Raw genomic sequence first — 19,291 nt, forward strand, 5'->3', positions numbered from 1 at the left:
ACAAATTGAGACACACAATATTTCCCTCTCTGAAACTATTGCACTGCGGATGTTTGCTTTCCTTTCCTCCAGGATAGGAAAATCACATCTTGGCACAAAATATCAATACTGCTGCATGTACCCTTGTCCCTTTCTTATCCTACTAATCTCGGCGATTCTTGAACTCACCATAGTGTGGACTGTGAGGCAACTGTTTGTTTACATGTAAAATCGTCCACTCCTTCTTTGTCTCATTTTGTCCACCAAACGTTTTATACTGAGCATGAATGCACAAAAGATGAGCTTTGTGGATGTTATTGACTTGTTGGAGTGCTAATCAGGCATATTTGGTCAGTGCATGACTGCAAGATAATCCATGCTAACATGCTATTTAGGCTAGCTGTATGTACATATTGCATCATTATGCCTCATTTGTAGGTATATTTGAGCTCATTAAATATCCTTTACTTGTATCCTCTTTGTATATAATTTAGTTTTGCATGTCTCATGACACATTATCTGTATGTAATTTTGACAGCATTTCTGATAGTTGCTTGTGTGCCATGTTGTTCCAGACCACAGCAAACGTTACCCAGCTTGCCAAAGATTGTAATAAATCCCTTAGAAAAAGACAGCTTGCAGTTTCCTTTAACTTGGACACTCAAATCTATACCTTTGGTCATTAAAAGCCAGTAATTTCCAGGATTTATCTCACCTTCTGAGTAGCCTCTGATTTACTAATGTTTTCTAATGTTGTAAAAATGTGCGGAATAAATATTACATTTCAAAATTTCTGTCAACAAAGATTTGCTTCAGCCTGCGACACATAGTAATTTTGATAGTAGGCTATTATAGCTAATATAGACACTTACGTCATGTTAGGGTTGTACGGTATACCGGTTTTAGTATAGTACCGCGATACTAATGAATCATTTTCGGTACTATACCACCTATGAAACGTATCTAAGAAACATATGTTTAATGAACCCTAAGATTTTTTGTTAAAATAAAGCCAATAATGCCATTTTCTGGGGGGTCCCTTTATTTAGAAAAGTACCGAAAAGTATCCAAATAATTTTGGTACCGGTACCAAAATATCGGTATCGGGACAACACTACATCTTGTATTGTCTTCATTATACCACTTATATAAGACTTTTAAAGTAATTTCAGATCATGTGTTGCCTTCATTATACGATTATATACAGCTTTTCATTTTTTGCAGCTCCAGACAGATTATTTTTTTGTATTTTTGGTCCAATATGGCTCTTTCAACATTTTGGGTTGCCGACCCCTGGCTTAGACCAACGATGTGTTATATGGTCCGCCGGTGGTGGAAACTGACACATTGATCAGAATGGAAACCAAAAAAGTTCTGCATTGAAATTCTGGTGTTAGACGTAAACAGGGATGGCAAAACAAACAGTAGATGTTACAGATACAAACAAAAAGTCATAAAAAAAAAGAAAACAACCAAGAAAAAGACATGACAGACAAAAGAAGAAACAATGAAGAGTCACCACAGGTAGAAAAGCACGTAGTCAACATAGCTACCTAGAAAGGCCATCACACAGATGCTGATGGCAAACATGGAGCTCAGGCTAAGGCTGGTGCCGTCCTCGTTGTGGAACATGGCCAGCGAAACTTCGCAGTGCCGTCCTCGGTAGCCCTCGCTGCAGTGGCAAGTGTAGCGTGAGGGCGTATGAGCCAAGCAGGTGCCATGGCGACACGGGTGGCTAGCGCAGAGTGTGTAGACGCACGCTTTGCCTGCGGAGCTCTCCTCCGTGATGTAACCTTGAGGGCACCTGTTTGGTGAAAGATAGGATAATTAGAATCGTATCATTTTGCCCTAAAGCAAAGCACTGCTTATAATAAAAAATAATAACCTCTATAATTATTCAACATTGTCCATCCGTCCATTCATTTTCCTTACTGCTTGTCCTAATTTAGGTTAACTGGAGACTACCAATATGCATGTCTGCTATTAAAGGAAATGTAGTGTAACACTGTGGATGGTTTGCTGTGGGGTCGGGTTGGTAGAGGGGCCGTGCCAGCAACTTGAGGGTTCCTGGTTCGATCCCCAGCTTCCACAATCTTAAAAATGACTGTAAATATAAATTGATTCCTAAAATTTGACTGTACCATGAACTTTAATAGTGATTTGATTTTTAAAAGTTGCGTTACTCCTTAAACCGGGGGTCAGCAACCCGCGGCTCTTTAGTGCCACCCTAGTGGCTCCCTGGAGCATTTTTAAAAAAGGATTGAAAATGGAAAAAGATGGGGAAAAATAATTTGTTTGTTTTAGTATGTTTTTTGTTTGAGGACAAACATGACACAACCCATCCCAGTTGTTAGAAAGCCCACTGTTTAATGTTTGTGTTTATGCTTCACTGATGAAAGTATTTGGTAAACATCGTTTTGTCCTACTAATTTCGGCGGTTCTTGAACTCACCATAGTGTAAAATCTTCCACTCCTTCTTTGTCTAATTTTGTCCACCAAACGTTTTATACTGTGCATGAATGCACAAAGGTGAGCTTTGTTAATGTTATTGACTTGTTGGAGTGCTAATCAGGCTAATTTGGTCAGTGCATGACTGCAAGCTAATCAACGCTAAAATGCTATTTAGGCCAGCTGTATGTACATATTGCATCTTTATATCTCATTTGTAGGTATATTTGAGCTCATTTATTATCCTTTACTTTTATCCTCTTTGTATATAATTTAGTTTTGCATGTCTCATTTCTAGGGATGTCCGATAATATCGGCCTGCCGATATTGTCGGCCTTCCGATATTGTCGGCCGATAAATGCGTTAAAATGTAATATCGGAAATTATCGGTATGTTTTTTTTTATTATCGTTATCATTATTTTTTTTTTATTATTATTATTATTTTTTTTATTAAATCAACATAAAAAACACAAGATACACTTACAATTAGTGCACCAACCCAAAAAACCTCCCTCGCCCATTCACACTCATTCACACAAAAGGGTTGTTTCTTTCTGTTATTAATATTCTGGTTCCTACATTATATATCAATATATATCAATACAGTCGGCAAGGGATACAGTCCGTAAGCACACATGATTGTGCGTGCTGGTGGTCCACTAATAGTACTAACCTTTAACAGTTAATTTTACTATTTTTCATTAATTACTAGTTTCTATGTAACTGTTTTTATATTGTTTCACTTTCTTTTTTATTCAATAATTTTTTTTAAATTTATTTACCTTATTTTATTTTATTTTTTTTAAAAGTACCTTATCTTCACCATACCTGGTTGTCCAAATTAGACATAATAATGTGTTAATTCCACGACTGTATATATCGGTTGATATTGGTATCGGTAATTAAAGTGTTGGACAATATCGGAATATCGGATATCGGCAAAAAGCCATTATCGGACATCCCTACTTATGACACATTATCTGTATGTAATATTGGCTGCATTTCAGATAGTTTGTGTGCCATGTTGTTCCAGACCACAGCAAACATTACCTAGCTTGCCAAAGATTGTAATAAATCTATTAAAAGAAGACAGCCTGCAGTTTCCTTTAACTTGGACACACACATATATACCTTTGGCCATAAAAAGCCAGTAATTTCCAGGAGTTATCTAAACTTCTGAGTAACTTCTGATTTACTAATGGTTTCTAATGTTGTAAAAATGTGTAGAATAAATATTACATTTCAACACTTCTGTCAATGAAGATTTGCTTCAGCCTGCGACACATAGTCATTTTGATAGTAGGCTATTGTAGCTAAAATCGACACTTACATTCTGTGTTGTCTTATTATAAGACTTAAAAGACTTAATTTTTTGCGGCTCAAGACAGATTTGTTTTTTGTATTTTTGGTCCAATATGGCTCTTTCAACGTTTTGGGTTGCCGACCCCTGCCTTAAACCAACTATATTTATATGAATTTCTTAAACAATAAAATCATTATATATTCAGTTAAAATTTACATTGTAGTCATTTCCGTGGATTTTCTGTTACCCTAACACACAGGTGTCAAACTCATTTGAAAGACAACATGCAACTAGTATGCATGGTAAATGTCAGCAAAGAAAAACCTGATTTGACAGCACCAATGTAATGTCAGACTTTTAACCTTGTAGGCCACCGTGGTTAAGATGCAGTGCAATAACCATTCTTACTGAGTAAGTCAGATTACCACCTAAAGTGTACAAGACTATAAACAACTCTACCTTAAAGGTGTTGATTGCAATTTCCTCAGGATAACATTTTTCAGAGCAAAAAATATAACAATAACACCACAGGCAAACTGGTTTAACAGAGCACCTTTGTTTGACAATTGTCTATATTTTTCACAATTACAGTCCAAGAGAAGGAACAAACAATTTGCAGTCATGTTGTTGTTATGACTCATTGAGATTAAAATCTCTTTTTTAAGAGCGACCTGACAAAGAGGGCGGCACAAACAAAGTTACAATAACAATTACAACAAGACAATACAACAGAACAACAGCAGTCATACCACAACAGGTCAAAAATAATTCAAAACGATTAAGTAATAATTCAATTTAAAACTAAGTACATTTCCCAAGAGAACTGATTTCTCGATCTTTTAAAATGGACTTAAACTCCCCCAAAGTGATCAATTCTGGTAGCCTCAGATCTTTCTGGATGTCATTCCATGACCAGGGAGCAGCATAACTGAATGCATTTTTTCCAAGTTCTGTGTTGGCTCTAGGAACCAACATGTGGAGGACCTCCTGTGAGCGTAGGCTGTAATGACTGGAGTCTCTACACACAAAGGCACACAGATAGGTGGGGACAAGTCCAAGAAGACATTTATATATAAAAACTATCCATCGAGAAAGTCTTCGGGCAGTAAAAGATGGACAGTTTGCCATTGCATACAAAGTACAATTGTGTACAAGATTTCCACAACCAGTAATAAAACGTAAGGCACAGTGCTATACAGTGTCTAGTTTTTTCAAGTAAGTGCCAGGTGCATTCATAAAAAGCAAGTCTCCATAATCAAGTAAAGGAATAAAGGTGGATGAGATCAGATGTTTCCTAACTTTTAGGGAAAAACAAGACGTATTTCTGAGAGAAAAAAAACAATTTAATTTTAAGCTTAAAGACAAGTTTTTCTATGCGTGCTTTAAAAGACAATCTCTCATCAATAACAATTCCTAAGTACTTCTATGTTGTGACCAACTCAAGCTCGACCCCATGACAGGTCAATATTTTCGGGATGTTCAATGGCAGCCGTTTGCCATTTGAGAATAACATCACCTTAGATTTGTCTGCATTTAGCACTAGCCTAAGTTGGCTCAGCTGGTACTGAACAACATCAAAAGCAGACTGCAAGAGTTCAAGGGTTTGCACTGCAGAGGGGGATGGACAATATATGACCGCGTCGTCTGCATAGAAATGGAATGCAGCTTCTGATATTTTATCACAAAAATTGTTTGGACATTTGGAAATATTGTATTGGAATATACAATCAATGACAGCTAATACTAGCTATCCAAATTTGTATTATTAGCAAACAACATCTAAAGCTAATGCTGATTATTATGTACGAGAAGAGGGCGGGATATATTGTGTCAAATACTTTGTAAAGTTGACACCCTCTAGGCATTTGTGTAAATGTTACAAACTGCCCCTTTAACTATTACAATGTGTCTGTACAAAACAACACATTAAAGATAGGTGATAAAATAATCAAGAGGGATCATTGAAACGACAACAATGCATTGCTCCTCAGGTTCATGCTCAGTCATACCAGCAATTCCGGGTTCTGCAAAAAGGAATTGCCCTTATCTAACGACAGCTCGACTGAAGTTACAAATCTCCCAGATTCTGATGTTTTTGTGTGCATATAAAATGCGGTCGATCAGGCAAGCCGCCACACCGAAACAACAACCTCAGCCTTCTCATGGTGCACACAAAGCAGCTCTCTCCTACAATATCTCCCCCTCTGTTTTCCCAGTGCTCGCCAATCACTACGCACTGCTGGGAAATAGAACTCTTCAAGCAGGAACGATCACCAATGCGCATATTTTCAAAAATGCACATTTCCTTTTCACCGGTGGTAAAAAAAAAAATAAAGAAAAAAAGTCAATCGACCGAAGTGGAGTTTCAAAGAAATGTCTGTCAACATAAAAAACAATGTGTGTTCATGCACATTTTGTTTAAACCAGGAAAAGCAGCCACTGGTGACTAGCATATAACCCTTCCGTATATTTAAAATCAGCACATACTTACAGAGTCCAGGAAACATATGTATTAATTATGTGCTATAGCTCATGTATTTGCTATATTTACAATAAAACATATTTCAGTTATGATGCTCAAATGAGCCATCTTCAACTTACAGTAGGAACCCTGTCAAAAAATAAATCAAGTTGCCATAGATGGGCTAATACACAATTTGAATAGTTCAATTTGTGTATTATTAGATTAGAAAAGCGCATTTTGAAAAGTGGAGACTTGCTGTACGTTTAAGTGCCGTCTTCTTGCTTTGTTGGCACGGAAAACTGTAACATTACCAAGAGGCAGTACGGCTGAGTTCGGACTTAGTGCTTGACTTGCTTTTGTGTTTCTTTTTTTGTGTGTTTGTGTTAAAATTTTCAAGATAATGTGTTTGTAAAAACAATGGAAATTTGGTTTCGAGTAAAGAACAACAGCCTTCCAGCTTTTATTCTTAGGTTATTTAAATTAAGAGGAGAAAATTATAATTTACGGGAGATCTTGATTTTTGAAATATGTAAAGTAAGAAGGAATATAAAATACAAATGTATTTCAGTTTTAGAAGTTAAATGATGGAACAAGCTCAGTGATGAGTTGATGACATGTACTTCTTTGTTAAGGTTTAAGAAAGCCTTGACTGGTAAAATAATGAAAAAATTTTTAAAATATAGGGTCCGTGTACCTTACATTCATTATATTTCGAATTTTGAAATTTAAATCAAAAAACACATTTCGGGCCATTTTTTCTATTTTCATTTATGAAACATGCTAAACGCAAAGTAAAAGCTCAAATACTGCTTCCGGTTCAATTTGTCGTCACACAGATAAACAGGCATTTTTGCATTTTGGATGATGTTTGTGTTTATCTGGAAAAACAAAAATCCATAAAAAGAAAACCGCACAAAATTAAATTTTTTGGGGCAATATTTTAATGAAAAATCAACCCTTTTATGTTTGTTTTAAAATCTGCCATTCATTTTTTTTTTTTATCGAAAAACGGCCAAAATTTTGTTTTGGGTTTAAGAATGGGAAATAGAATAATCGGAAGGTACACGGACCCTATAGCTTACTTTCCATCCCATTGATTTTTTTAACGTAGATGTTCCAGGCAATCTAGTTTTCAGTGAATGTATAGGATAGGCAAATATAAGCCTTGGCTTCAGCCTATTCCTTTTTTGGTCATTATTTTTCTTTTTGTGTGTGTGTGTGTGATTGTTAATATGTATAATCTGTGCTGTTAAATTGATCACACAAAATGGTTAATTATATGACCGAAATAAACTAATTTCATTCATTTTATTTTGGCAAGTGTTTGTGCCAGTGCTGAGTCTGCAACTGGGCATGACGTTCCGTGCAACAAAGCTTTGGTCGGTACCTATAAAAGTATCAAATTCAGTACCCATTTTGTCTGCAGACAAGAATGTATGGCCGACAAATTATTTTTTAACAAAACCATACAGTGTGGACTTCGAATTTTAAGTTAGTGGAGTGGAAAACAGTTATTTAGGAGTAATACTTCATTTGTATATGCATCCACTGGTCTACCTTCACCAGACTACAGATGAGTTTCATGACCTGGTTAAGGTGTTGTTCTTTGCAAATAAACATGCTGAAGTTAAGAATTTGCATGTAATTGTCCGTGGAGACTATCAAGATGCAGCTAAAATAAGTGAGAGATGTGACAAGATGATGAAGAAGGACATCATTAGGCAAAAAAAACGCAGGCACAAATAAATGTTTCAGTCTACAAAGAAGAGGAGCATCACCGGGCTAACAAAATGCATGAATGCACTTTTCCCACCACTTGCTGAATAAACAAAATTCAATCAGTTCAAGAGCAATCTTAAAGAGGTACATGTATCATTGTCAAAGTCGGTAATCGGGAGACACCTTCATGAATGTAAATACAAAAGGTTTACCACAAGGTACAGAGTCAGGCTCAAAAACGGAAATGAAAGATTAGAACATAAAAGAAAACATTTAAAATAAATAAATAAATAAAAAACCCTAACTTGCTGAATGTCAAACTGTGTTGGCCTACGCTCGTGTCTTAGTGTCTTATTTTCCTTTTAAATGTTGCAAAACTGATAGGATGGCCCTGGTGACTTCAGGCAACATACCGAAGAAATAACCAAGATATTCTCAAGGCAAATAAGTACAAGAGATAAAGACGGAGGCAGAGAACATTGTTTGTTCAGTTCCTTCCCTTAATGATTACAAGTAGTGATTACAATAGAAGCATTTAAGTCCAATCTTAAAACTAATTTGTATACGCTAGCCTTTAAATCGACCCCCGTATTAGACCAGTTGATCTGCCATCTCTTTTCTGCTCTGCCCCCCTCTCCTGCGTAGAGAGGTTATTAGGTGACCACAGATGATCCGCTAGCTGTTCAAAGTCATGACCCGGGGTGGACCATTCATCTGTGCATCAGTTGGGGACGTCTCTGCGCTGCTGACTTGTCTCCACTCAAGATGATCCCTTGCTGGCCCCACTATGGACTGGACTCTCACACTATTAACTAGATCCACTCGACGCCCATTGCACCGGTCGGCCAGGGGCGGTCCCCTCCAAGGTTTCTCATTGTTTCCCATTGGGTTGAGTTTTTTTCTTGCCCTGACGTGGGATCTGAGTCGAGGATGTTGTTGTGGCTTGTGCAGCCCTTTGAGACGCTTGTGATTAAGGGCTGTATGAATAAACTTTGATTGATTGATTGATTGAAGTAAATTTTTACTGACAACTGGTAGTTTGTTTTTGAGCAAATAAATTTAGACCATTATGGACGAAAACGATCATATTGCTGAAAACAATGTCTGACATCCAGAGTGTTGGACAAAACTATCAGGAAGAAAATGAGCCTAAATGCGCTTGGACCAAAGTTGAAATCATATTCAAAGATATGCTCCTGAAAGACAGTCAATTGTTCTGTCTGAAAAATGATGAAAAGCGACCAAATCGCTAAAATTGGCTTCCAAGTAGTAGTCCCTCATTATATTCATACAAAAGCCTCTGAATATTTTTTGCCTGTGCCCACCGCTTGCTCTTGGCGCCTTGTACCCTGAGGCGGTCCTGGAACCATAGAATTTGGACATCCGGGCACTGAGTAAAGTCACACACAGTTTGGGAGGAACAAAATCACAGGCAGACGACTTGGTGATCATGCAGTGTTTAAAAGTACAATGAGATTGCTGCTGAAGTTTAGTATCATACTAACCAAACTCATTGTACTGTATACACACCCTTTGTACACTTGAATGTACTAGTGTGAAAACATTGATTGATTGATTGATTGATTGTGTGATGGGACACAAGTAGGGGATTTTATTTTTTTATGTTTCATTGCCATGCATGTCTTAGTGTTTTTATTGTTGTGGATTTTAATTGCATGTTTTTATTGCTGTGGAATTTGATTGTATTTTTAATTGCATGTTTTTACACCTTGTGGACTTTGCCGGTATTTTAAGACTTGCCCCTTTTAGCTTGTTGCCCCTGACAACCAAGGTGCCCAATCGAACGGCACCTGAAATTAGACGCACCTGTGGAGCAATAGGACTGCACATTTAAAAGGAGAGAACAGGCAAGGATTGAGGGAAGCGACAGGAGGGGGAAGCGAACGGAAGGAAGAGCGACCGGAGAGTATCGACAGGCTTTGCCAAGAGAGTCCGGGTGGACCCCGGCAGGCTGGGAAGGAATCCAGGACTACGCAGCAGACCCCGCAAGCTACCGGAGTGAACCCCAAGAAGTCCACAACACGCAGGGGCAGAGGAAACTCTGCTTCCGAAGTAAGTGTCGTGGATTGTGGATATGTGAGGGTGATCAAACTGCCTTTGGCTGTGGGCTTGCGGGCTCGTGCATTGTACGCTGGCTGTGTGGTCCTGTGGGCAGGAGCAGTCGGGACCCAGAGACCTGCGGTGACTCCCGGGAGCGACCAAGAGGCGAGACGGGGCGTGTACGGCCACGTAGGTCCCACCGGAGACTGGTGAGGAGAGTGGGCGTACTCAATATTTCTACGCGGAACTACAGCAGACCTTGCGTGTAAGTGTGACGTCAGCCCTGAGAGCGTCTCCGTGTTTTTAGATTATTTTATCCCCGTGGCCTGCCTCCGATTTAATTTGTGTGCAGGAGGACGCCGTGGAAGTGAGCGGAGCCAGGACACTGACCACGCCTGTCGTGGCTGTACCCTCACCTATATTATTGTTTACCAATTGGTATTTTTAGTGCTATCAACTTGACTGTATTTTTAATTTGTATTGAATAAATTGTAACTGAGCATCATTATCTTTCCTTATTTTGGGACGGTTGCTCTCACTACATTGGGTTCTTAATATTTACATTTGTTTTAAGCAAAATTTTACTAGATTTTAATATACCACCACTCGGGTCCATCACACTAGGGTTGTACGGTATACCGGTATTGGTATAGTACCGCGATACTAATGAATCATATTCGGTACGATACCGCCTCTGTAAACTCTATTGTCCAATACAGTCTATGATCTTGTCTAACAAAGCTAGGATGTTCGTGCAACGAATGCTTAGGAGCAAAGCACCATCACACTAGTGTAGCTTAGCATGCAGGCTAACAGTGGAAATATATGCCCGTTAGCCTGTATATCGATGTGTCATCCAACTGACAGGGCAAAATATTTTTTCGACAAATAAAACCTAAGGGTATGTGTTCACGGCTATTTACGGTTTCTGGTACTGTATGTGCATCAGGCACATACGGGGTGGCATTTGCTTGCCACCATATAACGCATTACATGCAATGATTTTCTACTTTGTGTATTGACATGGTAGTAGACTATATGATTTATGCGTAACGTGGTTTTTGCATAACGTGGGTTGGCTCACAGAATCGCACTCTGCACTAAAAGATGGTGGTGTGCGTAAATGGAAGAGAATGCAGTGCGTCAGGTTGGATGCAACATGGAGTTATGCTGAACGAAATGTGGTGGTAATTGTACTGTTGGTCTTGGCTTGCCATCAAAGTAGGCCTATTCGATACATAAAATATTATATATTATTATATACAATTATTTTGATGGTGGTCCGTGCGGCCAAACTACACATTTTAGCAGGGTAATACCAACAATCTGTCCCGACTCCCGACAAAAATATCGCTGCGTAACTTTACAAATACATTTGGCTAATCGACATCAGTAAAATGTGGCATAATTACTTAGTAAAACATCTTGCAAGAAGCATAAACAAGAGAAACCTACATTGTAGGACTCGTCGATTGCCATTTGAAGTTCATTTGAGTAGGATTTGGCTGCGTATCTGGCAACCTCAGTCATGTAGAGTGGGAGGGGACTACAGAATTTAGACCGTGATTGCAGTACCATTTCTGGCCACATTACTACATATGGCACTTTTAATGTGTCTGGTAAAATTTAAAAAGTAACGTAGTTCAAGTGTTGCTGTTCTTGGGTAATTATCTTCAAACAAATTATAACTAACACATATAAAAGGGCGAAACAAATGATGGCATTATTTTGCACTGAATGTGTTATCTTATTTATATTCAACTCTGTGTGTAGTGTCTCCAAATATCATATAATAAAAAAGATGCATACACTTGTTTTACAATACTGACTAATTCTAATTGCCAGTCCTTTTCTTTCATGCATATTACTTGTGCGGAAGGAAAATTATTAAAACTAGATCTAAATGATTTAGTTACTTTACACCGTGTTCCTGCATATCTCAAATAAACTATCAAAATTATTGATATTTTGATTTGAGAATTGATATGAGAGCATAAAGATCTGGTTTCGGCGGTATCGATACCGGGACCCACTCAAATATTTACACTGAATTAGTAATCTTACACTTGATTTTAATCACATTCAATATTTATATCTAACCTATTTAGTTTACAACCTTGTCAAATAAAGAAAACCATGTGTTAGTAACAAACACATATTATATGACACATAAATCTTAGGCTTAGGTCAGGCTGATGAGAAAAATAAGTACTAATCAAATATACTGCCTAAAAGGGACTAATAAGAAAACATTCATATACATACAATTGTGTAGTGCTAAAATACTTAATATCAGGAATAAATAATAATGGTAACAATTTAGTATGGGGAACATATTCTAAGTAACAAAGACTTAATTTAGAGTTATTTGGACACTAGGGGAACATATTCTAAGTAACAAAGACTTAAGGGTTAGGGTTATTGTAGTTTTGTGTTTTGTTATGTAAGAACAGACCATATTAATTAAGTGGTATTAAAGGGGGAATCATATACAACAACGTCCTTACTTAGTACTAATAAGGAATCATTCTGAGGTTATTGAGGGAAGACTCTTAGTTAATGGCTTACTGGTTGTACAATAAGGCCATGCAGAATAAGGCATAAATAAGTACTTAATATTGACTAATTAAGAGCCAATATGTTACTAATAAGCTCATAAGCAACTAATTAATGGTGAATATGTTCCCCATACTAAAGTGTTACCAAATACTGTATATATATATATATATATATATATATATATATATATATATATATATATATATATATATATATATATATATATGTGCAAATGAAAATACCGCTCTCCCACTTTTGTCATCATTTTTGCATTATAGGCTCCAACGACCCCGAAAGGGACAAGCGGTAGAAAATGGATGGATGGAAACTTATGACTTTAGCTGCATACCTTTTTATGTTTGTCTGAGATTGTCATTACTGCCACAAGTGGTGGAAAAGTGAATTACAACCGAGTACCGCTGCAGCCTATAAGGATTGATTGATTGATTGATTGAGACTTTTAATAGTAGGTTGCACAGTGAAGTACATATTCCATACAATTGACCACTAAATGGTAACACCCGAATAAGTTTTTCAACTTGTTTAAGTCGGGGTCCACTTAAATTGATTCATGATACAGATATATGCTATCATATATACTATCATCATAATACATCAATCCATTCTTCCATCCATTTTCTACCGTTTGTCCCTTTCAGGGTAGTGGGGGGGTCTGAAGCCTAACTCAGCTACACTCGGGCGGAATGCTGGGTACACCTTGGACAAGTCGTCACCTCATCGCAGGGCCTACACAGATAGACCACATTCACACTTACAAGGAATATATCTTTTTTGACGGCCCTCCGGGGGCGCTCCTGGATCAACAATAGGCCCCAGCCCTATGGTTAAAAAACACTGATGTAAATGATACCCAAACAGACATGAATGAGTGGTGCGAGACTGCAGACCACAGCCAAAGCATAACAACCGTCCTCACAAAGTTATATGGAAATTAGTTATGTGGCCCGCTGAATAATTCAGCAGACAAACAGCGAGATAAACAAACTAATGATGTCTAATTTTTAATAACAATTTGGCCTTGGCAGATGTCTTACCTTTCTGAGATATTTTGCTTATTAATGTGAGTCTCCCTGATGTGCACATGAATAGAATGGTTGGCTGTAAGGATGGCTTAAGGTGCAAGGTTCACTTTTTTACTCCTTCTGTGCCTGGAATTTTAGCCTCCAAGCGCCTTAGTAAAAAAAAGAACTAATGAGTCACGAGCCAAAGACAGTGATTTTAATTGTGCAGCAGCCCCGTGAGTGAGGAGTTTAGCCCTGTGCCGCCATAAATATGGTAATAAAAATTGTCACGTACGATAGATGGCGACCAGTTAGTTTTGCGGACAGGCCATCAATGATTGTGTGAGCTTGAAAGAGGTCAGAATGAATATGTATTAAATTTGGAAAGCCACCCTTTGGCGGTCTAAACAAAACGACTCACTTTGCCCACTTTGGGCACCCCTGCTCTACATTTTCAAGCTTGAACGTCTTTTCGGCACGAGGGGCCACATCGCAGTTATGGCTACTCTCAGAGGGCTGCTTTTAATAGTGAGTAATAAATGAATATTAATAAATAAGGATGATTTTGTTTGTCCGTTTCCAGTGAGGGTTGGACTCCGCCAAGGCTGTCCTTTGTCACCGATTCTGTTCATAACTTTTATGGACAGAATTTGTAGGCGCAGTCAAGGAGTTGAGGGTATCTGGTTTAGTGGCTGCAGGATTAGGTCTCTGCTATTTGCAGATGGTGTGGTCCTGATGGCTTCATCTGGCCAAGATCTTCAGCTCTCACTGGATCGGTTCGCAACCGAGTGTGAAGCGACTGGGATGGGAATCAGCACCTCCAAGTCCGAGTCCATGGTTCTCGCCCGGAAAAGGGTGCAGTGCCATCTCCGGGTTGGGGAGGAGATCTTGCCCCAAGTGGAGGAGTTCAAGTACCTCGGAGTCTTGTTCAGGAGTGAGGGAAGAGTGAATCGTGAGATCGACAGGCGGATCGGTGCGGCGTCACACACATCTGCGTTCCTCTCCAAGATTTCTCATAGTCATTCACATCGATGTCCCACTGGGTTGTGAGTTTTTCCTTGCCCTGATGTGGGCTCTGAACCGAGGATGTCGTTGTGGCTTGTGCAGCCCTTTGAGACACTTGTGATTTAGGGCTATATAAATAAACATTTATTGATTGATTGATTATATTACACAATTGCTTATGCATTTGGTCATTCATATTTTTTACATACTTTGCAAAAAAAAAATGTTTTAAATGTAGACCGGCAGCTCAGTCAGAATTGTATCATATCATTTTTTGTTGTTGTTTTTTTAACATCATATTACTGTAAATAGAAAAAGGGTACCACCATATTTTACCATCAAATTCTGGTGACAGATTACTGTAAAGTCTATGGTTGTTGCGTTTTTAAATAGAAAAATGTTACCACTGTTTTCTTTTAGGGTAAATATCTGGCAACTGGGCAGCCAGTGTTTTGTTTTTTTCAAATATATAAATATTTTCAAACAATTAAAAATTTAATGGATAACTTGATTTGGAATCATAAGTTAATCAGATATGAAAACAGAAACAAAAAAAGTTTGTAATGTATGATAATATAATATATTTTACATTATTAGGAAACATGAAACTAACATTTCAATATTATTACAGGTTATAACTACTTTCCAACCTAAACTCATACAAATGTAACACAATATTACATTATGATGAAAAACATTATTATTACAGATTCATACATATATTTGAGCATTTATTTTTATTTTAGGAAAGAAAATTTGTATTTGTTACTTCATATATGATTGAATACAATTATATGCAATTTCATGCATTACATGTATTTCTTTTTCTGTCAAAATGAAAACAACAAATACATTTAAAGTACTTTATTGACGCGCATTGTTTCCAGGCTTTTGCGGGCCACGTTAAATGATGTGGCGGGTCACAACTGGCCCCCGGGGCCTTGGGTTTGACACCTCTGCACTAAACCATTCAATCGCTACCATGTTGATCTGAGTGTTCTAGCCTTTTTCTTTGACGTAGAAAAATAGATCTGTGTTTTTTTCTTTTAAATGAAAGACTGTATTCCTTTTATACATCCATCCATCCATTTTCTACCGCTTATTCCCTTCGGGGTCGCTAGAGCCTATCTCAGCTACAATCGGGCGGAAGGCGGGGTAGACCCTGGACAAGTCGCCACCTCATCGCAGCCTTTTATACATGTATTTTGTTAATTTTGGGAGAATTCCATTACCATCCAGGAACGAACATTTAATTTTAGAAGGGTTGCGTACAGGGGTTGCAGGTTTAAAGAGGCATAGTTTTAAGGGATTAGATGCGTGTTTTGGAGAAATATGAATGGGAAACAAATTGTTCAATAATTAAATGTGTGTGCAAAATACAAACATTGTCATAATATAACTTTGGTTTTTCAAGATTGCATTTCTTGTATGTCATGACTGGGAATTGAACAATATTCGCCGGAACTAACGACTGATACTTAAGCCATTGCACTACGAGGACTCAAAAACACTTCAGCTGCAATTTGCGTTCCTATTCCCGTAGTGCAAGTCTGAGTCAACAACATAACTACCTCCTCTCGGTTGTATTTTTTATTTATCTTATTTGATCGTGATTTATATGGCCGTATGGAGGCCAACTTGCTCTTACACAATCGCTGATTGGTCAGCTGCTGCGTGCTGTCAATCATTGCCAGGTTGGTAAAAAGGCAGTGCCAGAAAGCAGACGTTACTGACACTTTGTGACCAGGGAGTAGTAGTACCATGATATACAAAACCCAAAACCAGTGAAGTTGGCACGTTGTGTAATTCGTAAATAAAAAACAGAATACAATTATTTGCAGATCCTTTTAAAGTTAAAGTTAAAGTTAAAGTACCAATGATTGTCACACACACACTAGGTGTGGCGAAATTATTCTCTGCATTTGACCCATCACCCTTGATCACCCCCTGGAAGGTGAGGGGAGCAGTGGGCAGCAGCGGTGGCTGCGCCCGGGAATCATTTTGGTGATTTAACCCCCAATTTTCAACTTATAGTCAATTGAATAGACTGCAAAGACCAAATATTTAATGTTCGAACTGAGAAACTTAATTTTTTTTTTGCAAATAATCATTCACTTAAAATTGAATGGCAGCAACACGTTGCAAAAAAGTTGGCACAGGGGCATTTTTACCACTGTGTTACATGGCCTTCCCTTTGAACAACACTCAGTAAACGTTTGGGAACTGAGGAGACCAGTTTTTGAAGTGGAATTATTTCCTATTCTTGCTTGATTTATTTACAGCTTAAGTTGTGCAACAGTCCGGGGTCTCGTTGTGGTATTTTAGGCTTCATATTGCACAACACACATTTTCAATGGGAGACAGGTCTGGACTACAGGCAGGCCAGTCTAGTACCCGCACTCTTTTACTATGAAGCCACATTGTTGTAACACGTGGCTTGGCATTGTCTTGCTGAAATAAGCAGGGGCGTCCATGAAAAGAATGTTGCTTGGATGGCAACATATGTTGCTCCAAAACCTGTATGTACCTTTCAGCATTAATGGTGCCTTCACAGATGTGTAAATTACCCATGCCTTTGACACTAATACACACCCCTACCATCACATATGCTGGCTTTTGAACTTTGCGCCTATAATAATCAGGATGGTTCTTTTCCTCTTTGGTCCGGAGAAAATGACGTCCACAGTTTCCAAAAACAATTTGAAATGTGGACTCGTCAGACCACAGAACACTTTTCGGTAGATGGTGAAATCCTTAAATTACTTGCAATAGCTTGTTGAGAAATGTTGTTCTTAAACTGTTCGACAATTTGCTCACGCATTTGTTCACAAAGTGGTGACCCTCACCCCATCGATGTTTGTGAATGACTGAGCATTTCATGGAAGCTTCTTTTATACCCAATCAAAGCACCCACTTGTTCCCAATTAGCCTGTTCACCTGTGGGATGTTCCGAACAAATGTTTGATGAGCATTCCTCAACTTTCTCAGTCTTTTTGACACTTGTGCCAGCTTTTTTGAAACATGTTGCAGGCATCAAATTCCAAATGAGCTAATATTTGTAAAAAGAACAAAGTTTGAACCTTAAATATCTTGTCTTTGCAGTCTATTCAATTGAATATAAGTTGAAAAAGATTTGCAAATCATTGTATTTTGTTTTTCTTTGCCAACTTCACTGGTTATGGGGTTTGTATTCTCATTAGCTGTGTTCTTAAAAGAAAACCATGCCGCTGATTGCAACTGATTGTCACCTATGGCCAAAATTTAATAAATCAGATTTGACTATAAAAAACCTTAGTAAAAGGAAGTTCTAGTGGGCTGTGTTTGTATGTCTATATGTTTACTAATCTTCAAATATGCACCTGCATTCATGTTGCCTCCACAGGTCCACACAGACTAAAGGAGGGGAGCAATGGTGTTTCCTGCAGGCTTCTGAAGAGCAGCCCAGGGACACGCCCTGAGAGGAGACCACCTGAAGTCCATCTGAAGTCTGCTCACTGTCGAGGGCGATGGATCGATCGTTAAATCTCAGATCTCGCATGCAGCCTGCAAAGAGGAGGGGAAAGAAGTGGCACGAAAGTACCAAAATGAGACAACGTAGCTCAGGCAAAGTCATTGTTCATTCACCAGTTGCATCCCTGACAGGGGAGTAACATCCAATACAGAGAATTATAAACAAAGAAAAAATTGACCCAATGAGACCAAGGTGCGCCAATGCCCTGTACACAAACAAATAAACAACCCCGAGGCTAAGTTGCCAGAATTTCTGGACTTTGTTCTTTTCTCCACTGTGTAGTTTACTCACACTGTGGTAGACATGAGTTTAACACAACTTTGAAATACAGATCAGTACAACTGACTCACTTCTGCTCATCCGCTTAAAACCAGATGATCACTTTGAGCTATGCAGTAAGGAGGCATCAGGAGGTGTAGCAGCAATTACTCACACAATTTAATGTCTAGTTAACTCTTCAGGTCCTTTGTGTTTGCATGGTACAGAAAGGTGCATTCATAAATTACCTTATTGATTAGCCATCAGGTGGCTTCCTCCCACCTCCAAAAACATGCACCTGGAGATAGGTTGATTGCATACTTGCCAACCCTCCCGGATTTTCCGGGAGACTCCCGAAATTCAGCGCTTCTCCCGAAAACCTCCCGGGACAAATCTTCTCCCGAAAATCTCCCGAAATTCAGGCGGACTCACAATATAAACAGCATACCTGCCCAATCACGTTGTAACTGTAGAATGATCGAGGGCGAGTTCTCAATTTCTTATGTGGGTTTATTGTTAGGCAGTTTCATTAACGTCCTCCCAGCGCGGCAACAACACACAACAACAGCAGTCACGTTTTTGTCTACCGTAAAGCAGTTTGTCTGCCGTAAACAGCAATGTTGTGACACTCTTAAACAGGACAATACTGCCATCTAGTGCATTTGATGAAAGCACTTTTGTGCGTGCCACACAGCAATGCATCATCAGAGAGGGTGTTCAGCATGGTTCGAAAAATAGTGACAGAGAATAGAACAAGGACGGACAATTCAACCCTTAACTCAACGATGAGTAGGTGAGTGTTATATGTGTGTATATGTGTAAATAAATGAACACTGAAATTCAAGTATTTATTATATACATATATATATATATATATATATATATATATATATATATATATATATATATATATATATATATATATATATATATATAGATATGAAATACTTGACTTAATATT

The 19,291-nt window shown here is 38.3% G+C and overlaps 1 protein-coding gene across 2 annotated transcripts in view; it reads right to left on the minus strand.

The window, feature by feature from the left end:
• The window catches only part of LOC133612574 (neural-cadherin-like), a 347,009-nt gene that overhangs the window by 35,475 nt on the left and 292,243 nt on the right, over positions 1 to 19,291 (minus strand). For both annotated transcript variants that reach the window (XM_061970110.1, XM_061970109.1), the window contains exons 30-31: positions 17,921 to 18,104; positions 1,533 to 1,783 (exon numbers count right to left, since the gene is read on the minus strand). In XM_061970110.1, coding sequence (XP_061826094.1) covers positions 1,533 to 1,783; positions 17,921 to 18,104 — 435 coding nt within the window. The remainder of the gene's footprint in view (positions 1 to 1,532; positions 1,784 to 17,920; positions 18,105 to 19,291) is intronic.

The sequence above is a fragment of the Nerophis lumbriciformis genome, linkage group LG10, assembly GCF_033978685.3.
Source record: "Nerophis lumbriciformis linkage group LG10, RoL_Nlum_v2.1, whole genome shotgun sequence".
Lineage (NCBI taxonomy): Eukaryota > Metazoa > Chordata > Actinopteri > Syngnathiformes > Syngnathidae > Nerophis > Nerophis lumbriciformis.